General features: G+C 44.3%; 1 protein-coding gene across 9 annotated transcripts in view; it reads right to left on the bottom strand.

The window, feature by feature from the left end:
* The window catches only part of MAD1L1 (mitotic arrest deficient 1 like 1), a 635972-nt gene extending 608240 nt beyond the window's left edge, over positions 1-27732 (bottom strand). For 5 of the 9 annotated variants that reach the window (XR_014785504.1, XM_084818232.1, XM_084818230.1 and 2 more), the window contains exons 1-9: positions 27664-27732; positions 23112-23274; positions 21123-21263; positions 16871-17050; positions 14952-15076; positions 12153-12234; positions 11713-11843; positions 11288-11402; positions 10221-10282 (exon numbers count right to left, since the gene is read on the bottom strand). Coding sequence is in view for 6 of the 9 variants with exons in the window: in XM_084818232.1 (XP_084674358.1) it covers positions 10221-10282; positions 11288-11402; positions 11713-11843; positions 12153-12234; positions 14952-15076; positions 16871-17050; positions 21123-21263; positions 23112-23274; positions 27664-27680 (1016 nt within the window). In the remaining 3 variants the exon portion in view is untranslated. Of the gene's footprint in view, positions 1-10220; positions 10283-11287; positions 11403-11712; positions 11844-12152; positions 12235-14951; positions 15077-16870; positions 17051-21122; positions 21264-23111; positions 23275-27569 lie in introns of all 9 variants that reach the window. The other 4 variants (XR_014785506.1, XR_014785505.1, XM_084818233.1 and 1 more) reach the window with 1 other exon arrangement.
* Between the last annotated feature and the right edge of the window lie 37 nt (positions 27733-27769).

Consider the following 27769-nt stretch of genomic DNA (forward strand, 5'->3'; position numbering starts at 1 on the left):
AGTGTTACAATGCCTTTTTATAAATCTGTGTTACAACCACATTTGGAGTATCTTGTACAGTTCTGGTTGCTTCTTCTCAGGAAGTATCTCCTACAGCAAAATAATTAGGAGGTTGGGGCATGTTCTTTATAAGCAAAGTCTAAAGTGTTTGAGCCTTCTATGTTTTGAAAACTATTCTTCAAACAATACACAGTAAATATATGGAAATCTCAGGTACAGGACATGCCAGACTGGTGACCTCCCTGGTCACCTCCAGGAGCGGAAACCTGGGAGTGGCATGTTTCAGCTTAGAGGACCCCTTGTACTGCTAGAGCAAGGTTGGACAACGTGTGGGCCTCCAGATGTTATAGCTTGCAACTCTCATTATCTCTCACCATTGGCCAAGCTGGCTAGGGCTGATAGGAATTATAGGCCAAAACCTCTGGAGGGTCACAAGTTGCCCATCTCTGTTCTAGAGGCATGTCACGTGAAAATAATTTTTCTCCAATGTAGAATGAATTCCAATCTCTTGATGTTATTTTTTGTTCTACTTTGCTTCCTGCAATTCTTAATAGTCAATGATGGGATGCAATGTAGAACAGCAGCTAAGAGCATAAGCAGTAAACCACGAAGTCCCTGCTTTAAATTTCACTGCTGCCATAGACTTCCTAGGTGCCTTTAAACAAGGTAGCCTCTTTCAGCCTCAGCCTCCTGTCTCTATGGCTTATCTTCCGGGGTTGTTGTAAAGGTAATTCAAAAGGGAAGGGACCACTATTCAATGGCAGAGCACATGCTTTATATGCAGAAAGTCCCAGGTTCAACCCCTGGCTTCTCCAGTTAAAAAGTTCAGGTAGAAAAGTAGACAATACCAGGCCAGATGGACAAAAAGTCTGACCTGGTATATAGCAGCTGCCTATGGTCCTATGTTCTAATGAATGTATATAACACACTTTAAACTCCAAAACACATAAATGGTAAGCACTAATTTTAAATGGCCAAGTGGATAACTGATTAATACACAAAGTACAATGCCACTGTTTCCAAAAGCTTCATTTCCTGCTCTGGCTTGTCACTGAAGCTGACCTTATATAACAGGGGATATTTAAGCTGGAGAACATTTAGGAAATGCTTCCAGAAGAAAATCTTTTATGTTGAGAATTGGAAGTCACACCTCCACCAAACAAGCAGCACTGAACTAAATCACTGTGCCATATAACCCACCTTGCCTTAGCATGTTTCCAAAAACCAAGGTGGAGCTACTAAGATGGAGGTAATATAAGTACCTGATTTAAATCAATGAAAAAAAAAGGATCTGATTCAAATCAGGTTTTCCATTTTGAAATTAACATATTCCCTGAACAACCATGCGAACTAACTGGTTACTATTACAGTCAACACATAATGCCCTGGTTCACATATAATGACAACCCAGAGTTTTTCTAAACCCTGGGTTGTTGTGAGCAAGAAAGTGTGCCAATTCACACTGCTCAATAGCTCCCACTTGGCTCCTCCAGCGAGTGGGAGTGGCTAAAAAAACCCGGGACACTCCATCTCTGGGTTGTTTCGTGTGATGTTCGGACCTGGCGAACCTGGAACTCTGACTTGTCTCTCACCTGGCAAGGCAGAGTTGGAACCTATGTTTTGGACATCATCCTAAACAGGCAATTTCTCAAATGTTACCCCAGCCTCCATAAAGACTTGTGAATAAGCTTAAAACCATCACAGGAGCAGATTTAGCCCATATCTAAAGTTATGACAAGGCAGGCCATTATTCCATGGGTACTTCAAGCGCTGACAAGCAGCAAGAGACAAAAGCAAAGAATAACTGTGTTCCTCTTTAATATTTATTTTTTCTTTCTATATTCAGAAAATCCCCACTGTGATGTGACAGCTTGTTTTACATAGGGAAGCTTGTGAGCAACCACCATGAAGTTACAATCTTTTTACAGCTCATAAATCATAGCTAACTACGGAAAAATTACAGGGACCATAAAAGTTTGCTTATCTTGGAACATCCCACTTCTGTTATAAGCGGAGTCCTACATGCCCTTAACTTTTCAAACGCCTTCCAACATGCCCCAATCCAATCTAACCAATCTTATATGCTTCACAGAAAAGTTCAGAATACTTTCTGTGGGGATTTCTACCTCGCCCTTCAAACAATTGACTAGAGCAGCCTACGAAACATAAGTTTGAATTATGTGAGTTTGTAGTTGTAAAGTGTGTGTGGGGGTGGTGGAGGGCAGTTCTCAAACCAAGGCTCTCAGCAGTCAAGCTTTGATCCTTTACCTCTTGCTTCCACTACAAGCTGACAGAATGAGCTTTGTGCTTTATGAACACAGTCTATTTATTTATTTAAAACCTTTGTATCCTGCCCTATATCATTAAAATCTCAGGGCACCGTACAGATAAAATCAATTTAAACAGTATAAAACCACAAATAGTTTAAACAGCCAGAAGCATATTAAACCATTAAACAAGCTAATACCAATTTAAAAATTTAAAACAATAAAACAGTTAAAACAGTGTGCAATTTTAGGGAATTCAATTAGCCCTCAAAGGCTTTGGTGAAAAGCCACATTTTAACTTGGTACCGAAATGAAACCAATGTCTGCACCAATCGGGCCTCCAAGGGGAGGGCATTCCACAACCAGGGTGCCACAGCAGAGAAGGCCCTCTCCCACCATATTGTATGTCTCACACTGGTGGGATGCAGAGGTGGGCTCCTCCAACAGATCTCAATCCTCAGGTAGGCATAAAGAGGGAGAGGTAATCCCTCAAATATCAAGGTCCCAAGTCACTTAGGGCTTTAAATGTCATCACCAGCATGTTGAATTCCAACCAAAAGCATATTGGCAGCCAGTACAATTTTAAAACTGGTGTTATGTGATCTTTATGAGACATTCCAGTCCACAGCTTAGCTGCTGCATTTTTCACTAGCTGCAACTTCCAAGTCATCTTCAAGGGCAGCCCCATGTAAACTGCATTGCAATAGTTTAACAGGGAAGTTACCAGTCTAGGCTTCAGTACCAGCCTGCCTAAGCAGTCAGCTGTCCCCAGAGGTAAATTTTTATCCACCATGCCCTATAGAGAGCCCTAGCCTCTATACTTATTCCGCCATCCAAGCAACAGATCTCTTGAACAAGGTTTCCGCCAAAGCTCCTGTCTGCATCCTTGATCGCTGCTCTAGAACTGGGCTCCTGCCTGTTTCCAGCCCTGCGCTTGCTCCTGGCTCACTTGGATCAACAGCCAGATTCCTTGCTGGAGCATGACTACCTACTTTAGAACATAAGAGCAGCCCTGCTGGGTCAGACCAAAGGCCCACCTAGTCCAGCATTCTGATTTTCCCACAGCAGCCAGCCAGAAGCCCACAAATAGGACATGAGTGCAACAGTGCCCTCCCACTTGTGTTTTCCAGCAACTGGCATTCAGAGACATACCGTCTCTGATTCTAGAGGTAAGATATAGCCATTGTGACTAGTAGCCATTGATAGCCTTGTGAACACCTGATAGTAGTGCAGAATGCTCTAACTCATCCATAGATTGCCTTTACCATTTGAAACACAGCTAGAGAAGTTAGGTCATCCCTATTCCTATCCTCACCCCCAGCTACTCCTGCGCACATCAAAACCACGGGCCGGTTGGCTGGAAAAGGCAGTGTGCCAGCTCCCTTCTCCAATTTATATTGTTAAGCCAAGTAGAGCAAATGGAAATGTGATTGTAATTCCAGGGGTAGCTGCTGTGATCTTTATCTGCTGAGAAGAATACTAAGGCAACTATAATGATACAGAATGGATTTCATTTTAGCAGCAGGCTCCTTGCTTTATTAAGGGTCATTCACAAAAAAGGCACATTACTTCTGCTCTCCCCTCTCCTTTAAGAAAAGAAAGATTCCTATCAGCTTTGAGTCAGACACCATGGTCCCAACTCCTCAGAATGCTGCACCTATTTCTCCACTGTAAAAAGATGATAATCACACTTCCTTGCACAATGAAGAGTGGTTTGGCGCTCCCTTTCATGTGAGGCAGCAAAAGTGGCAAAATAAATATCCCATGGGAAATGTTATGTATGATTAAAATGAATTGGCAAGTTTCTCTCTCACTTTCAACCAACATGTGGCTAACGCTGAGAGCAATGACTATGCGACTCTTCATTTCACAGCAATAACATTTAATAGTGCACAGTGCTGGACAAGATTGCACACAAGTATCCCTGCTCCCCACCACTTTACCAGCTGACACTTGCAGAAGCAGGGAAACTCACTATATGATGATGCCACATCACTGTTTTAGTATTTCTTACTTTTATATCCCTGCCTTTCTTCCATGATGGAACTCAAGGCAGCATTTATGGGGCTCCTAAGCAGTTTCCCATCCAAGCACTGACTAGACTCTGACTTACTCAGCTTCGTCAAGATCACCACATCCTATGGTACACCTTTATACCATATCCAGGATTTTGCACTGCTAAAAATTACTTGAAAAGAGAGAGGACGATGATACGGGGCTACCTAATGTGGGCAATGGCCTCACATCAGCCAGAATGTGCCATTCCATCCTCACAAACCCTTCCGCCCATCCCTTTCCCACTCAGGGGCAGCTGGCCCACACAGGTGAATTAGGTGGCTGGCTAGGGTGCCAAGTTAAGCAAGGCACCAACTTCCAGGAAAGCATACCATTTTTTAAAACAACGACAAAGATGTCATTATTTCGTTTCCCGTGCATGTACACCATGTGCGTATGGAGCGACTACAACCAAGGCTGTAGAGGTGAGCAAGGGACCGACTATGGATGGTGGGGCTGAGTCAGGCCGCCCACCCGCAGGACCTGGTCCTTCCTTTGGCAATGCGGACTTCCTCCTGCTCCGCTGCTGCTCCTGCCTGGAGGCAAGGAGTGAGACCCCGCCCCCAGAGCAGCCACTTCCCTTGCCCCCCGAGGGCTGAGCCTAGGGGCTGGCGGCGCCTTGTTGGCCATGTCCCCCTGAGGACGCAACTGGGACCCTTCCTCCAGGGCCATGCTCATCTCCTTTCTTGCTTTTATCAGACCCTCTGTGCTGGTACAGCACTCAACAAAGAAAACCATTTGGGGCACCGTTTATTATACATAATACCCCTGCTTCCGAAGATGTGCGGGGAGGGGTGCCTCTTCATTAAACGGGAAATGGGGGAAAAACGTTCCCCTGTTTACCAAAAAACCTCAGCCTCGATCTCCCCTTGGCATTTGGGGGTGGGGCGCTGACAGCATGGGTCACCTAGGGCGCCAGTTGCTGGCAGCCTACCTAGGGCCCCCCCTCCAGCAGATCCTGATCAGAAGGCCTTTCTGTCCTGTGTGTCAGGGTGGAAACTGAGCCAATAGAGCCCCAGAGCTGTTCTGACTCTGAGAAGGAATAGCAGTCCGTGGGAGAGGAGCTCGCTCATCTCTCACAAGCACAGCAGCTGGCAGAGATTCCTCCTGCCAGCATTCCTGGGATAGATAGTGACCCTGGTAGTGAGAGAGCGCTGGAGGGGGGCTTGCTGGATGCTCGGCGCAGACGCAGGGAGCGACAACAGATGGAGGGCGTAGAAAGAAGGCGTAGCGCTCGCTTGGTGCGCAAACAACGGTCGCATCCCGAGGACCCAAGGGAAAGAGGGAGGATCTCTCCCTAGCCCATAAGTTCAGAGTCTTCCCGTGGTTCCCCTTCAAATGGGGACCAACTGCCTTACCTGGAGCTTAGGCTACTCTGCTATCTTTCCCCAGTGCTGTTCCTTGCTTAGTCGCTAGTGATTAGTATCTGAAAGAGTCATAAAGGAATAAAGTCTCGGAAAGAATTCCTTGCCGTCTGTGTCCTGAGTTGGCTATGGGTGGGGACTGCAAGAGGCAGCTAGGGTGCTCCTGACGCTGTGTTAGATTAACCAATACAAAGGCTGGTGCTCTCAGTCCTGCTCAGAAAGCAACACAAGCCAAACCCACTAGTTCCTTTCCTCAGTTGGTCTCAACCATGTCAAGACCCTGTCCCTTCAGCCCTGTCAGCCAGTTAGAACACAGATGTTCCAGGGAGAGAAACAGATTGGCTCTAGCTGCTTTGGCTTTTGGGCTGAAGGCAACAGATTTTTCGGTGCCCAGTGTCTGTAGCTGGCAGGCTGTGTGGAAACTGGAAATGTTCCCTAAGAGCTGGCCAGAAGACATGCCATACTGACGCTTCTCTGTAGACCAGGGCTCTTCTTCAGCATTGGGGGGTGGGGGGGAGGTTAACAGAAGTGCCCCATTATCTTTCGCCCTCACCAAACCACAAGCCAACATGTTTAAAAATACTAGGTATATGCATGGATCTGGTACACAGATTCTTTTGTAGTTGGTCACCAATCAATCAACAACCTCTTTCATATCTTCATCTTCCATCACTACCTTTCCAATATAAGCTCTCAGGAACAGATACCGAGTCTTCCTCTATGTTCCTACTATCTGAATGGTTTTGTTTCTAACTGGAATCTCTAAACACTATCAGTATACAGGACTAAATGCTGAATAAAATAAACTAGTTTATACAATCAAAGCACTGTGTAAGTTAGCTATGTCTGCTTATCCCACTATAACGTTGATATACCAAATAGGTTTCCTGTCATAGAAGAGGCAAGTTTACTCTACAAAAGTCAATGCACCAGGGAGACAAAACCCTCCAAGACCAGCACAACACGGTTCACACTCTTCCTAAAGCTAAGATAGGAAATTGTCCTCACTGGCCAAAGCCTGCTAAAGGAGAGAAAAACCAATTTCCTGCATGGTAACAAAGTTAGCCATCTGTAGATATTTGCTTTCTCCCCAGCTTTTTATCAGAGGAGAACACTATAAACCTAACTTCCTACCTGTCACACATATAATCCCTCTTGATTTATTCTACTGTATGGAGCCCAATACAGTAGTAAGAAATTGGTCCAGTCAGAGGAAGTGTGCCATCTAGTGGATAACGATTTATTGTTTCCATAACAAATAAATTCCCATTAAGATTGTTTCTCTCTGTGACTATGCCTGTGTGCATGTAATATAACTGACCTTCACAAGACAGTGACCTAAAATAGGCCATAGGACATTGATGGAAGGCAGTGGAATCTGCCAGTAAGGTGAAAGCTGAGCCTTCCAAGGCCTAGTGGAGAAGTCATAGAATCACAGAATAGTAGGGTTGGAAGGGGCCTACAAGACCATCGAGTCCAACCCCCTGCTCAATGCAGAAATCCAAGTCAGAGCATCCCTGACAGATGGCTGTCCAGCCTCATCCTGAATGCCTCCAGTGTCAGAGAGCCCACTACCTCCCTAGGTAATTGGTTCCATTGTCATATTGCTCTAACAGTCAGGAAGTTTCTCCTGATGTTCAACCGGAATCTGGCTTCCTGTAACTTGAGCCCATTATTCCGTGTCCTGCATTCTGGGATGATCGAGAAGAGATTCTGGCCTTCCTCTGTGACAACCTTTCAAGTACTTGAAGAGCGCTATCCTATCTCCCCTCTATTAATAGCTACTAGGGTTGAGGGCTATGTGCTATCTCCAGAACCAGAGGCGGTGAGCCTATGTAAACCAGTTGCTGGGGAACATGGGTGGGAGGGTGCTGTTGCACTCGTGTCCTACTTATGGTTTCCTGGTCGACAGCTGGTTGGGCATGGTGTGAACAGAATGCTGGACTAGATGGTCCCTTGGTTTGATCCAGCATGGCTCATGTTCTTAGTGCCCTGTGATGTCCAAGCCTCTTCCTCCAGGCTCAGGCACAGTTTAAGGGACACTATCGACCCATTTTTATTTCCCTTCCAGCTACCAAGGCTTATAGCAGATCATTTCAGCCAGCACAAGCTATCCTTATTTGGACAGCATCCACAACAGCATGTAAGACATTTCTGTAGTTGACTGTGTATTTAGTAGTACAAAAACAGCATAGTAAGTAGTAGCAAACAGTGAATGTACACAAATACAAGAGATAGCAATACTGTGGGTTCATATTTTATGTATGCTAATATATTGAGATGCCCATATATACTCTTTTGGACAAGGTTTTTATTTAACTTGTAGGTGGCTGACTAGAGTTAACTTCCTGCAAGGAGAGGAGAGAAGAGCTTTTTCTTTTTCTAAATTCAATAAAATGGCAAAGAAAGAAGACCAAACTAAAACATTTGCCTCGACTCTCCAACAAAGATTTGCTGCCACCCACTAATATCTTTTGGCTCCTATTATTCATCAAAAGCCCCTCTCCTATCAGCTGATGCACCCATTTAGAAAAAGATGGATGGAAGACTCCCCAGAGTGGGCATAGCATTACCCTCAACATTATTAGAAAATTACCATGGTGGGAGAGAAGGACTAATGTTGGAACACCAGTTCTGGGACCAAAAGTGTCACAACTTCTGACTTTCAAGGCAAAGAAGGTGCCCAGGAAGACACTGCGGGCGCAGCTGAAGCAACACTCATAACCCCACAAGCCTACATGCAGTAACCAGATGAGGACCAGAGGGAAAAATTGCAAAGACCTCTTGGTCTTTTACTGACCCACAGAAATGAAACTCAACAGGGACCACCAGGGTTAGATCTGGGCAGCAGTTATCTTCCCCTACTCCCCCAGTAGACAGAAGCATTCTCAACAAAAATCAGCCACACCCATATACCATTCTGCTGTGACCTAGCATGCTTGCTTCAAGCAGCTCTTGCTCACCAAACAGAAGCCTTTTTGAAGTACCAAAACAAACTCAGGCCAGGGGCAGGGAATGCTTCTCCTATAGTTGAAGTATGAATGGGGGATGTAATAGAAGTAGATGAAGATCCATAAGTAGATATAATCCTTCTTTTACCTGTTATTTGCAGGCAACCCGTGCTGTCTTTTGCAACAGCTATCCAAATCCCCCTATTTTCTCCTTCTCACTATTTGGCAACTGATTCTTCTCAAGCTTTCACTCCAGGAACCTGACTGTGATAGTCATCTTTTATATTTACACAGCCCTATTCCTGTCACAAAAATGAATGTAACATATGCCAAAGGCCTTAGAGTTGACTTTTTTTCTTATCTAATTGCACGCAGGGCAGCCTCATAAAAAAAAATATTTTTCTGGAGAGCAATTTTCTCTCCTGATTGAATAAATACGCTTAACAATGCTAAACACTGTTGCATAAACAGAAGCCTCCCTGACATTTCCTCCAAATATTCCAGTGTAAATGAAGAGGGTTTTGTCCATTTCTCTCCTACTGTGAAATTAGCTCATTAAATATTAACAGCAGGAGAAAAGTAAACGCTTGCCTCATTCCCTGTCTTTACCTTTCACAAGAAAGTTTGGTAGATAAAACTTCAGGGTCTCAGAGTGCACCGGCTCCCAAACCCCCATTTTGAGTGCGATATGAACACACCCAATGTGATATGCCATTATCATTAGTTCATGTATGCACTAGCAAGGCATTAAAAAAAATTGTGATGATGTTCATTTCATTTATTATATTTCTATCCTGCCCCATAGCTAAAGCTCTCTAGGTGGTTCACAATCTTTCCTCGCTAGAGAAAGTTCCCCAATATGAAGAAGCAATGGGTCTGTGGGAATTCCCCAAGAGCACCTACTCTGCAACATCCACACTGCAACGTAAGATCATTTAGATCATAACTCTAAATGTCAGCATAGTCACCCCATGTAATCAGAGCCAACAGACTTAGCAGGGAGGTTAAGGAAAGGACACAAATGTAGCACACTGAATATCACTGAGTAATCCTCAGAGAAAATCCTTCAACTTAAGAATGTAAGAGCCTTGCTGAGTCACACTGAAGGCCTATCTAGTCCACTTTTCTGCTCCTACAGTAGCCAGCTGGATGCCTGTGGGATGCCCACAAATAGGACATGAAGGCAATAGCATCTTCCCCCTCATGTACCCTAGTATCTGGTATTATGGGCATACTGCCTTCGATAGTATGGGAGGTAATATATAGCCATCATGACTAGTGGCTATTGATAACCTTATCCTCCATGAATTTGTCTAATCCCCTTCACCAGAAGCCAAGCATTAACATCTAGAGCCAAGAACTGAACGAATGCTGCATTAGGTTTGGTAGATGCTGGCAAATTACCCAAAGCACCAGTAAATTCTCAGAGATCCTATTTATTTAACTATATACATATTGCTTAAGAAATGGAAAAGAGGATGGTTCTTATGGAGAAAAGAAGGAGAAATAGCTGATCATCTTACATCATCTTGACCAAACAAAAATATTGGTGGCCTAGAGTTTCACTCCCATCCTTCACTTACTTGATATCTAAGCCAGTGCTCTGGTCCAGTTTCTCCCAAGTATTCAGCCTTCCCTGAAGTTTCTGAAGAGAGAAATAAGACAAAGTGATTCTAAAACCTAAAGAAAAACCACACCTACATCTGAATTTACTGAGTTACGCTGTTTCATTTATCCTCCTCAAGTTTAGCAGTTTATTTTTAAAGTCTTTATCAACATATATCACCATTATACTGCCAAAGTATAAAAAGAATCCATTCGTGCACCAACTAACCCCACCTGACAAAGGACTCAGATTTTGATCAGCATGGTGATAGTGTTCTTTGCAAAACAGCTATGGGACCTGTGAACAGGCAGTGCATGCCAAGACTAGCTCTACGTGTAGGAAAATAAGGTAAGATATCCTAAGTCACCCACACTTTCCCACCCTTTACAATAGTTCATTTGCACCCCAAATATAATTGTTGGATGGATTAATGCTAAAATTACTGCAAGTTCATCCACATTCTATTCTGTACCACCTGTCCTTGATCCTACATTAATCAAGTCAAATCTCAAGCCAGCTGTACTTGCCATGGCTCATTCTTCGTGAAATTAAATTCACCGCCACCCTGTACTTCCTTCTAGTCTAGGCAATTGAGTAGACTGGATTTGCAGTCATTAACAATGCCATGGTATCTCTGTGCTCTAACAACTATTTTCATACCAAGACATAGAAATCAGTGGTGTTGATCATATACCGTATTTAGTCACATTTACAGCAGCAATGATCTGAGTGTAAATCGCAGTCTCTTCCTTAGATGTTCACCAAATGCTATCATCCCTATGCAACTCTTAAATTCCAGAACATTTAATTATTTAAATTAACATAAAAGCTACCACAGAGACCAGAGTTTGTCCAAGAAACTTCTTAAACAACACACAATGAGCTAGTTACAAATTTTCATGTTAGCCTAACAGGCTATCTAACAGGCTTGAAGAGCTGGCAGAGGTACAGTCTGTACTTTCACATTAGAAAATTAACAATAATTCACAGCTAAAGGCAGCATGACCAATCCTCCTTATGTGTGTTGCATTCTCTGGGCCGCACCTCCTTCTCCAATTCCAAAGCCACCACTTCTGCCTGAATCTTCTCATAACGCTCTAGTTTCCTCTGGAGACCGTCCACCTCTTCTTTGAGCAATCCATTGTTTTCTCTCATTTCCCTGGGAAAAGAAGGGAGAACAACTCATGAAGACATCCCGCATTCCAGTTGTTCTCTGCAAATCAAATGTCAAGCTGTCTACTACTATTATACATATTATATGTGGCAGTTCTAGTGCTCCAGAGCCAGTATGAGCACATGGCTGTAACACAGGTGTAGAGAAGGAGGACTGATGTGAAACTTGAATGCAAAATGCCAAGATGTAAAAAAGGGATTTGTAGCTTCAGTGTAGAAGTTGCCACAGGTGGACAGGAATGGAAGGGACGAAGTGCACATCTTTCAATGGAGCACAACGATTTCTTTCTTCTCACCTAAGGTAAGCATTCTCCTCTCTGAGCTGTTGCAGCTCCCGCTCCATTTTGGGAAAATGTGCCAATTCAGTCTTCATGTTCTTCACAATTATAGCATCTTGTTCTTGCAAGGAAAGCTTTTGCTCCAGATCCTGAAAAAGAAAAGACCAAGAGAACAATCAGAAAGCTAAAGCTAGCTAAAGATGACATGTGTGAAATCACTGCAGCCATTTTAACATTAACTTCATTGTTAATCCAAAGCAACATCACACGTATCCTGGGTGTATCCAGGAAGAATATAAGTCAATTCGGTACCCCTCAAAAAGTGTTTCTGTGATGTTTATTTTTATTTTTAAAATTCTGGTGTGGTGGTAAGATACTGATGCTTTCCTAAGAGTAGTTTTATACAGCAAAAAGCTAACTACATACAATTAAACAGGAGGAGAACAAAAAGATCTCACCTGAATCTTCTGCTCCTTCTCAGCCATCAGATCATCCTTTGCTTGTACAGCCTGAATTTGCTGGCTGGCCTCTTGCCATTTTCTATTGCATGTGGATATAAGATATCCATTTAATACATACAGAGGCACGTGTGCACACGTTGAGTAGACTGGATTTGCAGTCATTAACAATGCCATGGTATCTCTGTGCTCTAACAACTATTTTCATACCAAGACATAGAAATCAATGGTATTGATCATATACCGTATTTAGTATATATGGTATACTATAACCACATGTTATTTACCAAGGGTACTGCATTTCTGCCTGCTGAACAATATATTCAGACAACTTTATATGAACCAAAAGACTATTTCCAATATTAATTTTTTAAAGGCGCAATCCTATTCATGTTTGACAGAATGCTGGGGAATGCTGGGAGTTGTAGGCCTTTTTTCTTTCTTAACCTGAATAGGATTGCACCCTAAATGTCCCCCACTAAAGTCTCGCCTGTGACTCCAGTTATGTTTACCATGCATCTCATATCTAGGTAGGAGGTCTAAAATATGCCACATTCCAATATTAGACACAGGAGTGATTTATAGCAATACCTATTTTGCATCTTATTTTTATTTATTTTAAACATTTATATTCCACCTGTTCTCTGATGTGTACTAGGTGGCTCACAATAAATAAATATTTAACTATTAAAAACATTCCTATATTACTCAGGAACAACGACAGAAAAACACAACACAGAATGTTAAAAATATCCCCATGAGTATTTTTGCATCAGAAGCAGCCCTTAAAGGAGCTTGGAGTTGCTGTATGCCAGCCTTCCCCCATGGGGGTCTCTCCAGATGTTTTTGATCACAGCTCCCATCAAACCTGGCCAACCTGGCTGATGATCAGGATGATGTGAGCTGTAATCCAAAACATCTGGAAGGCACCAGGTTGAATGAAGCTACTACTGACAAAGGTCTTTCTATCCCGATACTGGTTCCAACAGCATTTGCAGGCTGCGACAGACACAGCCTTCTCGCTTCTTCAGCTGGAGGTACCGATTAGCTCTGTCCCCCTGGCATGAGTTTTAGATGCCGTGCCTTTTAACAGCATAGTAGTAGAATAGGTTGTTTCTATTTACTGGCTGGTTTTATTGTTTCATTGGTCTACTGCTGCTTACACTGTTGTTTATAAGAAATCTTATAGTTCTATGGATTTATTGTGCTTGTAATTTTGTGGTATTTAATTTATTTCTCTGTTTTTAATTTGTAAGGCATTTTAAAAATACACTTATTTAAAACATATATATGTCACGGTTCATCATTTTATTATGAAAGCAGGATAAAAATGTATGGAATAGTTGAATATTGCCTCTGTACAGGGAGGTTCGATTTCTGGCCATGCTGGCTAACAGGCCTTGACAGACTTATCCTCTATGAATTTGTCTAACCACTGTTAAAAAGCCATCTAGTCTTCTGACTACCACTATAAATATTCTATGACCTGGTTCGCACATAATGCTAACCCATTGTCTATTTAACCCATGGGTTACTGATTTCTGGGTTGTCGTGATGTGTGAAACCAGCCACGCTACCCAACAGTGACTGGGTCAGATAACATGATAACCCACACGCAAGGATTGAGTATGGGTTGAGTGTCAGTTGTTGTTGAATTGTGAGTTATTGTGTTGTCTGAACCTAGCTGCACTAACAAACCATGGTTTGTTAACCACAAAAAAAAAACCACAGTTCACAACTCAACAACAAGCCATGGGTTCTCTTCATGGGTTGTTTGTGGTTAACAAACCACTGTTTGTTTGCATGGCTCGGTTCGGACAACACAAAAAGAACCTATGGTTTGTGGCTGGGTTGTGAACTGTGGGTTGTTCATGCTTAACAAACCATGGTTTGTTAGTGCAGCTGGGTTCAGACAACACAATAACCCACATTTTAACAACAACCCACGGTTCAGCAACAACCCACACTCAATCCATACTCAACCCCTGAGTGTGGATTATCATGTTGCCTGAACCCAGCCCATGGTTTGTTAACCACAAACAACCCAGAAAAAGAACTCATGGTTTGTTGTTGAGTTACGAACTCTGGGTTGTTTAAACTTTGAGTTGTTGACCCTAAGTTAACTATCGGTTAGAATTAAGTGTGAACCTGGTCAACATGTTCATCCTGAATCCACCATCACTTCACAGTGCTGTAGTGCTTCTCTCTATTCATTCTCTTCTACACCATTCTTTATAAAACTGCACATCCCTTGGTCACACTGAACTTCCTGTGTAATGTACTCCCCTGCCTACTAAGGGGTACTCATGCATTTCAGACCAAAGTGACCAAAATACGTGAGCTGTATCTTTATTTAAAGCAGGATCACAGGAGATCCCCTGAGAACTCTGTTTTCCCTTCCTCCTGGCTTCCACCCCGCAACGGCCACCTCACTGCAAAGGCCCAGTTCAGGGTGCACCAGGTAAGAGACTGTTTCATTCCTCCCCAGTACAGCGCAACCTGCTTGATGGAGGATGGACTACTGCCTCTGGGTGTACACCTTCACAGAAAAAAGAGGAGCACACACCCAGAGACCAAAATGGAACCCAACAAACCAATAGCACTTTGCTAGTAATTCAACCAACTTTTTTTATGGCCCTGCCTCTTGTCATCTTTTTTTCTGCAGCAACAACAACAACAAAAATACAGCATGCACTGGATAGGCTTAATCAAGTGATCAGTTCAACAAGTCAGTAGCTATATCAATATTAGGTTGATATAAAAGTTTTCTTCCCAGGCAGTTGTTAATCCCCTACTCACTTTTGTACTACACCCAGCTGTTCAGTCAGCTCCTGTTTCTGCAATTCATGGCTCTTCATTTGCATGTCCTGTTTCTTTACGTTCCACTGCAACTCGGATATCTTCCCCTTCAACACACTGATTGTCTAAGAGAGAAATAATACACTAATACACTGTTGGACCCACAGGCTGGATGACAAAGACAACGAACCGGCTCTGATCAAACGGTATCAATGAGAGTGAAGAACCAGTAATATATCATCAGGCCTTTAAAAAGTCACCTCAGAACAAAGACAAAAGCAACGCTTTGCTCTCTCATCTGTCACCCTAATTGTCATCTCCAGTTAAGTAAGTAACCCCAAACTGACATGCAAATAGCAAGTTTCAAAGTTAGAATGTGTATCTACACAAGGAGTCATTGGAGAGATGCAAATTGTTCCATCAGCACGCTATGAATATTTTCTCTGCAGTGGAATTTCAAAACAGAGGCTGCATACGTTAGCCCAACAGACAAGCAACAATGACAACATCAGGTTTTAAATGGAGTCATACAAACCAGAGTTGTGAAAACTAGGTTACATGAACGATACAAAGGATCCGGACCTGCCATTAGGCTTTGGCCTGCTTAGAAAACAAAGGCCACTTCTTGTGTTAACGTTCGCATTTCTTTCTCCCTCCAGGTTACTTCCAGATTCTATGCCTATTCACAAGTTTTCTCCAAGATAAACATTTGTCCTGAACTTATAACATTACAATTTCATTAATATTCAGTTAGTGATGTCCCTCCCAAAAGTATGCACACCAGAAGCAGCATGATAAGCACCACTTGCATTAAATCCTATACAGACAGATCATAGTGGAAATGCCATACCTGTAAAAGCTATTAAAAATGCAAAATACCAAATGAACTACAGAAGAAACTATGAAAATCTAGGTAAGTTTGAGAAGTTATAACAATTCCTTAAGTATTTCGTACCTCGAACATGCCTACATTCCAAACTCTTTAACTCACAAAATGAGGAGCCCCAGCAAAAACAGAAGTAATTTGGCCCTAAAATCTCACTGAGCCATTGGCCAGAAAATGGCAATGGAACATTTTCTAGATGTTCCTAGTTTTATGCAAACATTAATGCTCCTCCTAAACCAATCACCACTTCCTGCAGCCCTTTCATATTATGCCCTTTGCTACCTCTCCAAATTTCATCTGATCACAATGGTTTCTTCCCTATCTGCAAAACTATTATTTTCTTTGCTTTCAAAAAATGCTATTCCAGAATGGGAGAGGGGGACAGACTTTTTTTCCTTCAAGAGCCACATTCCCTTGTAGGTAATCTGCCAGGGGCAGCACGTTGGCCATGAGCAGGGCCAAAGCCAGTTGTGGTCAGAGCCAAAAGAAGGTGGGTCACCCCTTTTCTCTTTCTTCCACCCCCTTTTCACTCTCTCCCCCTTTCTTCCCATGCAGCAGGCTGCCAGAGAAGGGAGATATTGTTCTTGCCAGAGGCCTGAAATAATTGCATGCAGAGGGCTTCTAAATTAGGCTGAAGGCCACATGTTGCCATAGGGCTGCAGGTGCCCATCCCTGCTCTAATAATACTTCCAGATTTGTCTCCCACACTTTCTCTTACCCACATGACCAGCACACTTAATATCCATCTGAAATGAGGAACTGAGCACTATGAGCAGAACACATGCCATCCATTTTACTTGTGACACAGTAATAACTATCACTGTGATAATAAGCATCACCGATGCAATGAATATGGACTTGAGCACGCTCCGGGAGAGAGCGCAGGACAGGAAGGCCTGGCGTGCTATGGTCCGTGGGGTCACGAAGAGTCGGACACGACTGAACAACAACAATAACTATTTGTACCAATAAGCATGTATGCTCAGAAATTAAATGAAGTACGGAATTAAAAAATAAACTGCTTTGCTCTTACTTCGTAACCTTCAGCCAGCTTGCTCTCCTTCTCCTCCAACTTCTTATTCAGAGATTCTGCATTCTTCTGACAGGACTTGTTGATCTCAATTTGTTCCTGAAGCTTATTTTCTGCCTCAGTTTCCCTTTCCTGGCACTGCTTGATGCGCTTGAGGAGTTCTTGGTTACGGTCAGCCTCCCGCTAGAAAAAGAGGAAAAACTGAAAGACACTTCAAAAAACCCCACATAAATAGCCCCAGAAAAATCTTGCAAGCATATCCACCAAGCAAATTCTTCCCAAGACTGTTAACAGATTTCACTAGTAGAACAGAAACTTTGGGAACTAGGTGGACAATTTCTAGGCCATCAATTTCTCTTTGTAGTCTCCAGAATAAGTCTCACACAGCTCACAGCATTGTCCACATAAAGCTCTGAGATACCCCTCTGCCCAATTTGCTTAGCCAGCTCAATCATTAACAAAGAAAAAGGAAACAAGCACATGTGGCCAAGACATTGCCCCTTAAGATTGAATAATTTTCACTGAACAAGCATCAGTATGACTTTGACTGAGGAATGATCACAAGAAAGCAGATCAAGTTGCACAAATTCACACATTGCAATTTATATAAAATCAAGCTTGAAATATCTTGGACACATCAGTTCTACATTGTTGTTTTTTCGACCTTAAGCAGAGACCTTTTTATTTTCCCAACCTTGTGGACTGTGGGAATGCTGTGGACATTATATACCTCGACTTCAGCAAAGCTTTCGACAAAGTGCCCCATGATATCCTGATGAGCAAACTAGCTCAAAGTGGGCTGGATGAAACAAAGATCAGGTGGATCCACAGTTGGCTACAGCATCGGACTCAAAGAGTGCTTATCAATGGGATCTTCTCAAACTGGGGAGAGGTAACAAGCGGGGTACCACTGGGCTCAGTCCTGCGCCCAGTGCTCTTCCACATTTTTATTAATGACTTGGAGGAGGAGGTGCAGAGAATGCTGATCAAATTTGCAGATGACACAAAATTGGGCAGGATAGCTAATACTTTGGAAGACACAAACAAAATTCAAAGGGATCTTGACAGACTGGAGCGCTGGACAGAAAACAACAGAATGACATTTAATAGGGAGAAATGCCAAGTTCTGCACCTAGGAAAAAGAAACCAAAGGCACAGTTACAAGATGGGGAGACGTGGCTCAGCAACACTACAAGCGAGAAGGATCTTGGAATTGTTGTCGATCACAAGCTGAATATGAGCCAACAATGTGATGTGGCTGAAAAAAAGGCAAATGCTATTTTGGGCTGCAGTAATAGAAGCATAGCTTCCAAATCCCGGGAAGTACTAGTTCCCCTGTACTCAGCACTGGTTAGGCCTCATCTGGAGTACTGTGTCCAGTTCTGGGCACCACACTTTAAGAAGGATGCAGACAAACTGGAGAGGGTTCAGAGGAGGGCAACAAAGATGATCAGGGGACTGGAAACAAAGCCCTGTGAAGAGAGACTGAAAGAACTGGGCATGTTCAGCCTGGAGAAGAGAAGACTGAGGGGAGATATGGTAGTGCTCTTCAAGTACTTGAAAGGCTGTCCCAGAGAGGAAGACCAGGATCTCTTCTCAATCATCCCAGAATGCAGGACACGAAATAATGGGCTCAAGTTAGAGGGAGCCAGATTCTGGCTGAACATCAGGCAAACCTCCTGACTGTTACAGCAATACGATAATGGAACCAATTACCTAGGGAGGTGGTGGGCTCTCCCACACTGGAGGCATTCAAGATGATGCTGGACAGCCATCTGTTGGGGATGCTCTGACTTAGATTCCTGCATTGAGCAGGGGGTTGGACTCGGCAGTGTTGTAGGCCCCTTCCAACCCTACTATTCTATGATGCTATGAAAAGGTGCAGAAAAGGTCAACTATAATAACCAAGGGGCTGGAACATCTCCCCTATGAGAGACAGCTGGGATTGGTTACAACAGCTGGTTACAACAGATGGGATTGTTTAGCTCAGAAAAAAAGGAGGGTAAGGGGAGACATGATAGAGGTCTACAAAATTATGCATGGTGTGGAGAATGTGAACAGGGAGACATTTTTCTCTCTCTCTCAAAATACTAGAACCCGGCATCATCCTATGAAGCTGATTGGTGGGAGATTCAGGACAGACAAAAGGAAGTACTTCTTCACACAGCACATAGTTAAACTATGCAATTCACTACCACAGGATGTAGTGATGGCCACTAATTTGCATGGCTTTAAAAGGGTGTTGGACAAATCCCTGGAGGAAAAGGCTAGCAATGGCTACTAGTCCTGATGGCTATGTGCTACCTCCAGAACCAAAGGCAGCGAGCCTATGTACACCAGTTGCTGGGGAACATGGGTGGGAGGGTGCTGTTGCTCTCATGTCCTGCCTGTGGGTTCCCGGTCAAGAACTGGTCAGCCACTGTGTGAACAGAATGCTAGACTGGATGGACCCTTGGCCTGATCCAGTATGGCTCTTCTTATCTTCTTCTATTTTGTAGTTTAAAGCATCTGGAGAGCACCATATTGGGGAAGACTGTGTTTGCTACAGATGTTAACCTGAGGCTGCTGATACTTCCATTTTCTGGGTTTATGCTGTAATGCTCACCTATGCTAAAGCTGCCCGCTATCCTCTGTACTGATTACACATAACAATGGAATATAAGCACTGTGAATTGTTGCTCACCTGTACAGAACCCAAAAATTTTGTGCAGGCAGCATAAGGGAAGACACTGGAAGCTTATGTGAAGCAATAAAATAGAAGTTACTTTACCATGTTCCAAGTTATTAAAACATAATTCAATATTTTAATTAGTGTCAAATACTGAAGTGCTTGAAGAGATCCCAAAACATATCTATTTAGGGCACAATCCTGTCCAGATAGTGGAACCCGACTATTTACTTCCCTCCATTGGGAGAATTTACCATTTATCCCTACTCTCTGCTTTCTGTTCTTTAACCAGTTACTGATCCATAAGAGGACTTCTCCTCTTATTCCATGTCTGCTGAGTCTTTGGTAAGGGACTTCATCAAAAGCCTTTTGGAAGTCCAACAATATCTACTTGGGTTCAATGCACGGCCAGTGGTTGAGGATAGTGGGAGTTGTAGTCTAAAACATCTGAGGGGAAGGCACAAGTTTGGGGAAGACCAAACTAGACGCTAACAAAACATTTAACTGGAAAAGTCTAAAATAGTACCACACACACCACTGTTTTGATTCTTTCCTGACAGATTCTATGTCATTTCCCTGTCTCTGAGACTCCAGAAGCATTTCCAGCACAGTTTCCATTTACTTCCAACTCAAATTGATTAGCACTTATTGGAAAACGTGTAGCAAATTGCTCTGCTAATCAAAGCAAAACAAGCTACGGATTTACATACTAAGCAAGGATTATGCAGCATGAGGTTCCTAAAACCTTTATCCACATGACTCCTGAAATGCAGAATGTGAGCAGGGTAATTACCACTCTGTTGGATTAGTGCTGCTCCCTTTTTGTACAAGGATTTCAAGTGTTTCTGTGACTGACTCAGCTAGATTTGGGGGCTGAACTGACACTAGAATAATCCATAAAATCACTTGACTTGAAGTGGAACTAGGAAGCTCCTCAGCAACTCACTTTTTCTTAGCCACAATAGAGATCCGTCTCCTACTTACTTCATTATATGAAGCTTTTATATAAAAGCTTCTGAATTTTTTAAGCATTTTACAGAATTAAATGCATGCTAACCTTTTACTTGCCACAGAAACCTAGAAGGCAGAGGCAGCCACATCACACACGCCATTTCAGTTCTTCAGATGCTAGATTTATCATTTTTGCTGACAAGACTCATTGTTTTTGCAGCAACAAACTAATACAGCTACCCTTCTGGAAATAAGTTTATCATATTTATCATCTTTACCAAGGGGGCACACATGGAATTATCCCATTCTATCCTCACTTAGTCAAGGCTAAGAGGTGGTGACTTCAGGCTACCCAGTAAGCTTCATGGCTGAACCCAGATCAGAGATTTGAACGCAGACCTCCCCAGACCAAGTACCCAGATAATCCCAGTTCAAGTCCAACACACTACTCTCTACATTATGTTTAAATACTTATAAAGGGTCATGTGCGCTCTCTCCTGTGCACTAACAACATAACCACAGGATCGTGGAAGCTTACCTTCAGATCAAGTCAATCATGCAAGAAGGCAGCAATGGTCTAAAAGAGGCTCTGACTGATGTCTCTGCCATTCAGCAGCGCATTACTAGCAAACTCACCTCAAAATTCCTGGCATTTGTATTCGCTGCCTTTTCAAGCTCAATTCGAGCCCTTTTGTGACTCAGTTCCATTTGTATTTTCTCCCTTTCCGCTTGCAAGAGCTGTGTCCCTGAATGGATTTGCCCAGCCTGATCTTCAAGCTGTTCCATTGCCAAGAAAACAAAGAAACAAACAGTAAATCGCACTCTCACAAGGCCATCTAATGAAGGCTCTCGATGCATTTTCAGAATTCTGACAGTTTCACCCCTCCCCCTCTGCCCCCTAACTTTTACCTAGAGAAGGGACCCAGAGAATGGATTGGGGAGCACCTGATCTGAAGCTAAGCAAGTGTGAACCTGATAAGTCCTTTGGATGGGAGATCACTCTGAGCCATTAGAGTAAAATAAAGATATACTTTAAAAAACATTCTATATGAAGGAAGTAAAATATTTCTTAGATCATCTTACAAATGAAGACGCTGAGGCAAAGGGTTGAGTTCGAATTCAAGGTCCTAACTCCCAAAACTCCCCCATAACTGCTCAAAAATTATTCCTTCAAATGATGAATGGGCTAGTACAGATAATGCAGAGATAACAGGCAACAGAGCAGAGAGGCCTTTGGATTCTATCCAAGTCATCCTCTTAATATGCATCAGCATGTGTAGTAAAGCCTGTAGCCAATTTTTAAAGGAAAAACATTGTATGATTTGCGTATAGGAAAAGCTACCTCTGTTGCTGACAAATGTGGTGAAAGCAATCAGAAGGAGGGTTCAGCAGTAGTATTTTAAATAAATAGCTGGCAGCAAAAACATAGAAATAGGAAATACTCCAATACAGAGGTGGGCAACCTGTGACCCTCCAGATGTTTCACCCTACAACTCCCATCAGCCCTGCCCAGCATAGCCAATGGTGATGGATGATGGGAGTTGTAGGCCAAAACATCTGGAGATCCACAACTTGCCACCCCCTGCTCTAAGAGGATACACAAAGCACCAGTAGTAGACTACATAGGAAAGTCTCCATTTACATCCAAAATGTCTTATTTCCATCAGCTTTTCCAATATTTTGCAATATCAATATTGTGAACTGCCCAGAGAGCTGCAGCTATTGGATAGTATAGAAATAAATAAATAAAAATATTTATGAGAAATGTGGGGTTACTATCTACTGATCTATGAAACAATGGAATCACAAATACTTTTGACTCCATGGTGTGACCTTCACCCAGAGGTCAGTGCTGAAAACAGTGTGCATTTTAATTGGAGGCCTAATACTTGAACAAATGGAGAACCAGGCATTTTTCTAGTGTTTATATTATGACTCTTTAACCCTTAAGAACAAGTATTTAAAATGAAATTAAAATGGAGTTCTCTCTACACTACCCAGAAATCTTTGGAAGAAAAATGGGATTAAAATGTCATTTAAAAGTTTCAATTGCAGTGCTTTTTAAGCTCTACAGATGCCCGCCCCCCACACACACACACACACTCTGCTTCCATTTTCACCTAGCCATAAACTAAGTTTCCATTTCTCTCAGATCCTGGACTTCCTTGCTAACTTAACTGTTCTGGTACAAGTCATCCATTTAGAGTGCAATCCTATGTGACCGCCCCTCAAAGAGAGCTCTGAGATCAGAGCCATCTTCTATCCAAAGCCCTGCCGGCAAGAGCCAGGCAGAGTGACAAGATGACTGTGGCTTTTACAGCCTCCTGCTCCTCTGCTTCAAACATTTCATCTAGACAGGCCTCTCAACCTGTCTAGCTGCCTTACCTGGCAGTGGGTGGGGACAGAAACCGAGATGCTTTAGGATCCTGCAGATCCTGGCCTCTCCTCCTTCCTGCCCATCAGGAAGGGTGATCCACCATATCCTATGGTCCCAGAGACACGCTCCCAGGGACCGTAGCATTGCTCTGCCCGTGCTTTACCCCAATCAGGTTCTGAGCAATGAAAGTGATTGTTTAGTTTGCCAAATGTAACCACTGAAGAGCAACTGAACTAAGGAAGTCTCACCTTCATCATCTGCTGGTACTGCATCTGCAGAGAGCCTTGAGGTGATTGTGTGGTGTCCAAACTAGATGTTTCCTCTGCATAATGTGACATGAAGTCATTGTATGATTTTAGGATGGAGAAGACTGTTGTATTTCCCTCTGTGTCCTCCATGTGCATCTGACTTCTGCAAATGCATACAATTAAGAGCGAAAAGCTAAAGGCAAATCTCTGTGCGTGACTAGTTACACCCAACAAAGCACCATCAGACAGAAGTAAAATTTGGTCCACTTCCCAGATGTCATCATGCACTCGAAAGTCAGTGTGATGTAGTGCTTGAAATGGGACTGGTCAGACTCAGGCTCAAAACTGTGCTCAGCTATAAAGCTACTAGAGCAACCGTGGGCGAGTCACAATTCTCTCTCACCAAACCTAACTTAAAGGGCTGCTGTGAGGTTAAAATCAGTTTGTGACATCTTCCGGGGGTATGGGTACTTCAACACCCCCTTCTTCCATCATCTCCATTGCAAAATACAATTACTCCAGTCCTCTAAAAGTAAATGAAACAATGCTTACTGACCCACTGGTAGTTATACAGCACTCCAATGGCTTGATTTCTTCTCCTTCTGGAGAGGTGCCATTTACTTTTAAGGAAAAGATAAACAAGGCCCTAGGCAAAGGGATTTCCTTCTTGGATGGAGCTGAGTTGGTACAGTTCTAGGACACACCTGGTAGGTATCAACCTCACTCTTGACAGTACCACAGTCAGCTTCTCTAGGTCCTTGGGCTTCAGTGTTAAAACTAACTTCCTGATTGCTACCTTGCCCCCAGAAGTTTGAGGAGTAGATCTGTGTTTGAAACTCGGGAACCAAGATCACACACTCTGGAGGGAGTCCCACTTTTCACTTCGTGTCTCATTTGCTCTATTTTCTCAGTCCGCTCCCTTTTGCCCTGTCAGCTTCCTTTCCTTTCTTGAAGATCTTCCTCCTCAATTTCCCAAAGAAGCTTCATTTGTCTTGCCCCAGCCCAACTCCATTTCAAGAGACTTTCTTCTGGTCTTGCTTGCTGTGCCTCTTGAAGGCTTTCTCTTCCCTGTCCTTCACTCTTTGTTCTGTCTCTTGGTTATTCTCTCCCGCTACCACTTCTTTCTTCCTCCCAGCTCTCATAAGACTCATTCCATTGCCTTCAGGCATATCATCTCTGCTTTCCTCTCTGTTTATTCCTGCTCCTTCCATCTTGTCTTGGTCTCTATCACTTCCTCTCATCCTCCCCCCACCCACTTCTTTCCATTTGTTGTTTAAATAACCCCACACTAAACAAGGCGCTGCCCATGCTGTCTCAGTGTTTTTTATTTTATTTATTTATTTATTATTAAATTTATTAATCGCCCATCTGGCTGGTCACCCAGCCACTCTGGGCGATGTACAACATACAATAAAACAGTTTAAAACAATAAAATTCTACAATAAAAACATTTTCTAAAATACCCTAACCCACCCCAAATGCCTGCCTGAACGTTTTTAATGCACGACGGAAGCTCATTAAAGAGGGGGCATGACGGAGTTCCCTAGGGAGGGAGTTCCACAGAGTGGGGGCCACCACAGAAAAGGCCCTCTCCCTCATCCCCACCAGTCTAGCTGTCCTGGCTGATGGGACAGAGAGAAGGCCATCCGAGGCTGATCTTGTTAAGCGGCCTGTCTGGTGCTGCTGGAGGCGCTCCTTAAGATAGGCTGGGCCGGAACCATATAGGGTTTTAAAGGTCAAAACCAACACCTTGAATTTGGCCCGGAAAACAACTGGTAACCAGTGCAACTCCTTCAGCACTGGAGTGATGTGATCTCGCTGGCGGCTGCCTTTAATCAGGCAAGCCGCCGCGTTCTGTACCAGCTGCAGTTTCCGAACCATCTTCAAGGGTAACCCCACGTAGAGCGCATTACAGTAGTCTAAACGAGAGGAGACCAGGCCATGTACTACCAATGGGAGCAGATGGTTGGGAAGGAAGGGGCGCAGCCGCCGTATCAGATGGAGTTGATACAGCGCTGTCCGGCTCACAGCTGACACCTGAGCCTCCATGGACAGCTGGGAGTCCAAAATGACCCCCAGGCTGCGGACCTGGTCTTTCAAGGGTAGCCATACCCCATTCAACACCAGGTCAACATCCCCCAGCCTCCTCTTGTCTCCCCCCAAAAGTACCTCGGTCTTGTCAGGGTTCAGCTTCACCCTATTCCTCCCCATCCAGCCACTCACCGTCTCCAGACATTTGGACAGGGATTCTACGGCCACCCTTGGTGAAGATTTAAACGAGAGGTAGAGCTGCGTGTCATCCGCATATTGATGACACTGCACCCCAAACCTCCTGATGATAGCCCCCAGCGGCTTCACATAGATGTTAAACAGCATCGGGGAGAGGATGGAACCCTGTGGCACCCCACAAGTAAGTGGCCACGGGTCCGAAACCTCCTCTCCCAGTGCTACCCTCTGGTATCTGCCGGCGAGGAAGGACCAGAACCACTGCAATACGGTGTCCCCAATGCCCAACCCCTCCAGGCGGTCCAGGAGGACACCGTGGTCAACGGTATCGAAAGCCTCTGAGAGGTCGAGGAGAACAAGGAAGGAGCATTCACCCCTATCCAGAGCCCTCCTCATATCATCTGTGTTTGCCAACAATGCTGAAGCCCAAGGTCCAGGTTGATTCAGAGCACTGTTTGAATATACTTTGGCCTCCAGAGCCAGACAGCAGTTCAGGAGCAACCATTCCTTCAGACCCAGAGTCTCTACAGAGCCACTGTTGATGGGGAGGACCATTTACGACACCCTGAAGTCTTTGGCTCCTGTCACCAGCAGCAACAGCCAAACAATACTACCCTGATGTTCAAACCCAGAACTCTGGCTTGTCTCTCCAACATTTTAAATAAATAAACGTGTTACCTACATGCTAATTATTTTCAGACTACAACACAAAATGCAAGCCATCAGATGAAAGTTGTTGTTTGGTTGTTTTCTTTCCCCTGAGGAATGATGTTTATAAAAATGTTATTGTGCAGTTTAAAGTTGTTTCTTTTCCCCTGATGGGAACTAGGCTTATAGAAACTTTCAATTTGTTTTGAAACATAAGCCCTAGTGGGGAAGGAGTCCATCAAAAACAATTTCCAGCAAGATAGCAGCACTTGTCAGTTGCAGCTAAAACAACAAAGTCATGCAGCACCTTAAAAAGTAATACATTTATTCTAGCATAAGATTTCATGGGCTATAGCCCACTGTATGCAGGCACATCTCTCGTTATACAAAACAACCAAATCTGAATTGTTGCATTTTCCTTTTGCATGTTTTCTTGGTTTCCAGCTAATCTGTGAGACAGGGAGGCAGGTGAGGATAAGCCCAGACACTTGCACCTGTTCCAGCTGGATTCTCCCCAGCTCAATGTCATCTTCTACCAATTGCCCAGAGGAAAAGATCCTGAGGATTTTTTAAAAAATGTTATTTTATTGTTCATATTATTTTTATGTTACTCATAAGCCGCTGTTGGTGGATTTGTATCCTAAACGGCGGCATTGCGATCAACAAAAATAAATACTGAGCTAAAAGGCCCAATGGGCTTAGACCAGGTCTAAGTCAGCTTCTCAGGTTTTTGGTGCTTTGTTGTTATTTCTCACGCTCTCACTCAATCCACAACCCAGATGTGTTGGGATACAAGGCCCAGCACCCACCCACCCCGTCAGCATGTGCTGACTGGGTATGATGGAAGGCATAGTCCAACCCATCTGGAGGATGCCAGGTTGGAAAAGGCTACGTGTAAATGGGAATGCACACACGTGTGACATCTAAAACTCTACTTTTCCCACTGGGGCACCTCATCCCTCTGTCTCATCCTTGGAAAAGGCTACGTGTAAACACAAATGCACGCGCGCGTGACACCTTAAACTCAACTTTTCCCACCGGGGCTCCTTCAACCTTGCCGCCGCCCGGTAGCCAAACCCCCCACTAATGCTTGGGCGGGGGGGGGGGGGTGGAGGTTCCTCTATTCCAACCTTCCCCAACCTGGTGCTCCCCAGATGTTTTGGACGACAGCTCCCAGCATTCCTCGCTACTGGCACTGCTGGCCGGGGCTGATGGGGGCTGAAGTCCTCCTGGAAAGCACCAGGCCGGCGACGCCGGCTCCATTCCCTCCCTCGCCACCGGCTCGCGCCCAGACACGAGAAGGCAGGCGCCTCAGCCCCTGCCCTAGGAGCCCCGCGGGCCGCGTGAGCACGGGGCTCTCTCAACAACGGCGGCGGGCACTCTAGACACGCTCAGGGGCGCTCTCGAGCGCTCGCCAAGATCTCGCGGGGGAACGCGGGCGCTGAGGGGAACGTGCGAACGGCGAAGAAGAATATCGGCGGCCAGGGATGAAAGCTGAAGCCCGAGCTGCGGCGCCTGTTGCTTTCTCGCCCGGCAACCCCAGGCGGGCGCGGGCGGAGGAGCGCCGCCGCCGGCGACTCGTACCTCAGGGCGGCCCTTTCCCGCGCGCGCCGAGGGAGGAGGGAGGGGGCGTCACGTGCCCGCGCGCGCGCCGCCTTCGAACCCGCCACTCGCTCACCCGCCCCAGCCAGCCATGTCCTCGCGCTGGCGGGCTGCTCTCTCCTCTTCGGCTTGGATCTCCCTCCTCGTCCCGGCGCCGAGATCTCGCGAGACGCCCGCCCAAT

This window comes from Heloderma suspectum, chromosome 12 (assembly GCF_057233095.1).
Source record: "Heloderma suspectum isolate Gila_16-S chromosome 12, 16-S_ref, whole genome shotgun sequence".
Taxonomy (NCBI): domain Eukaryota; kingdom Metazoa; phylum Chordata; class Lepidosauria; order Squamata; family Helodermatidae; genus Heloderma; species Heloderma suspectum.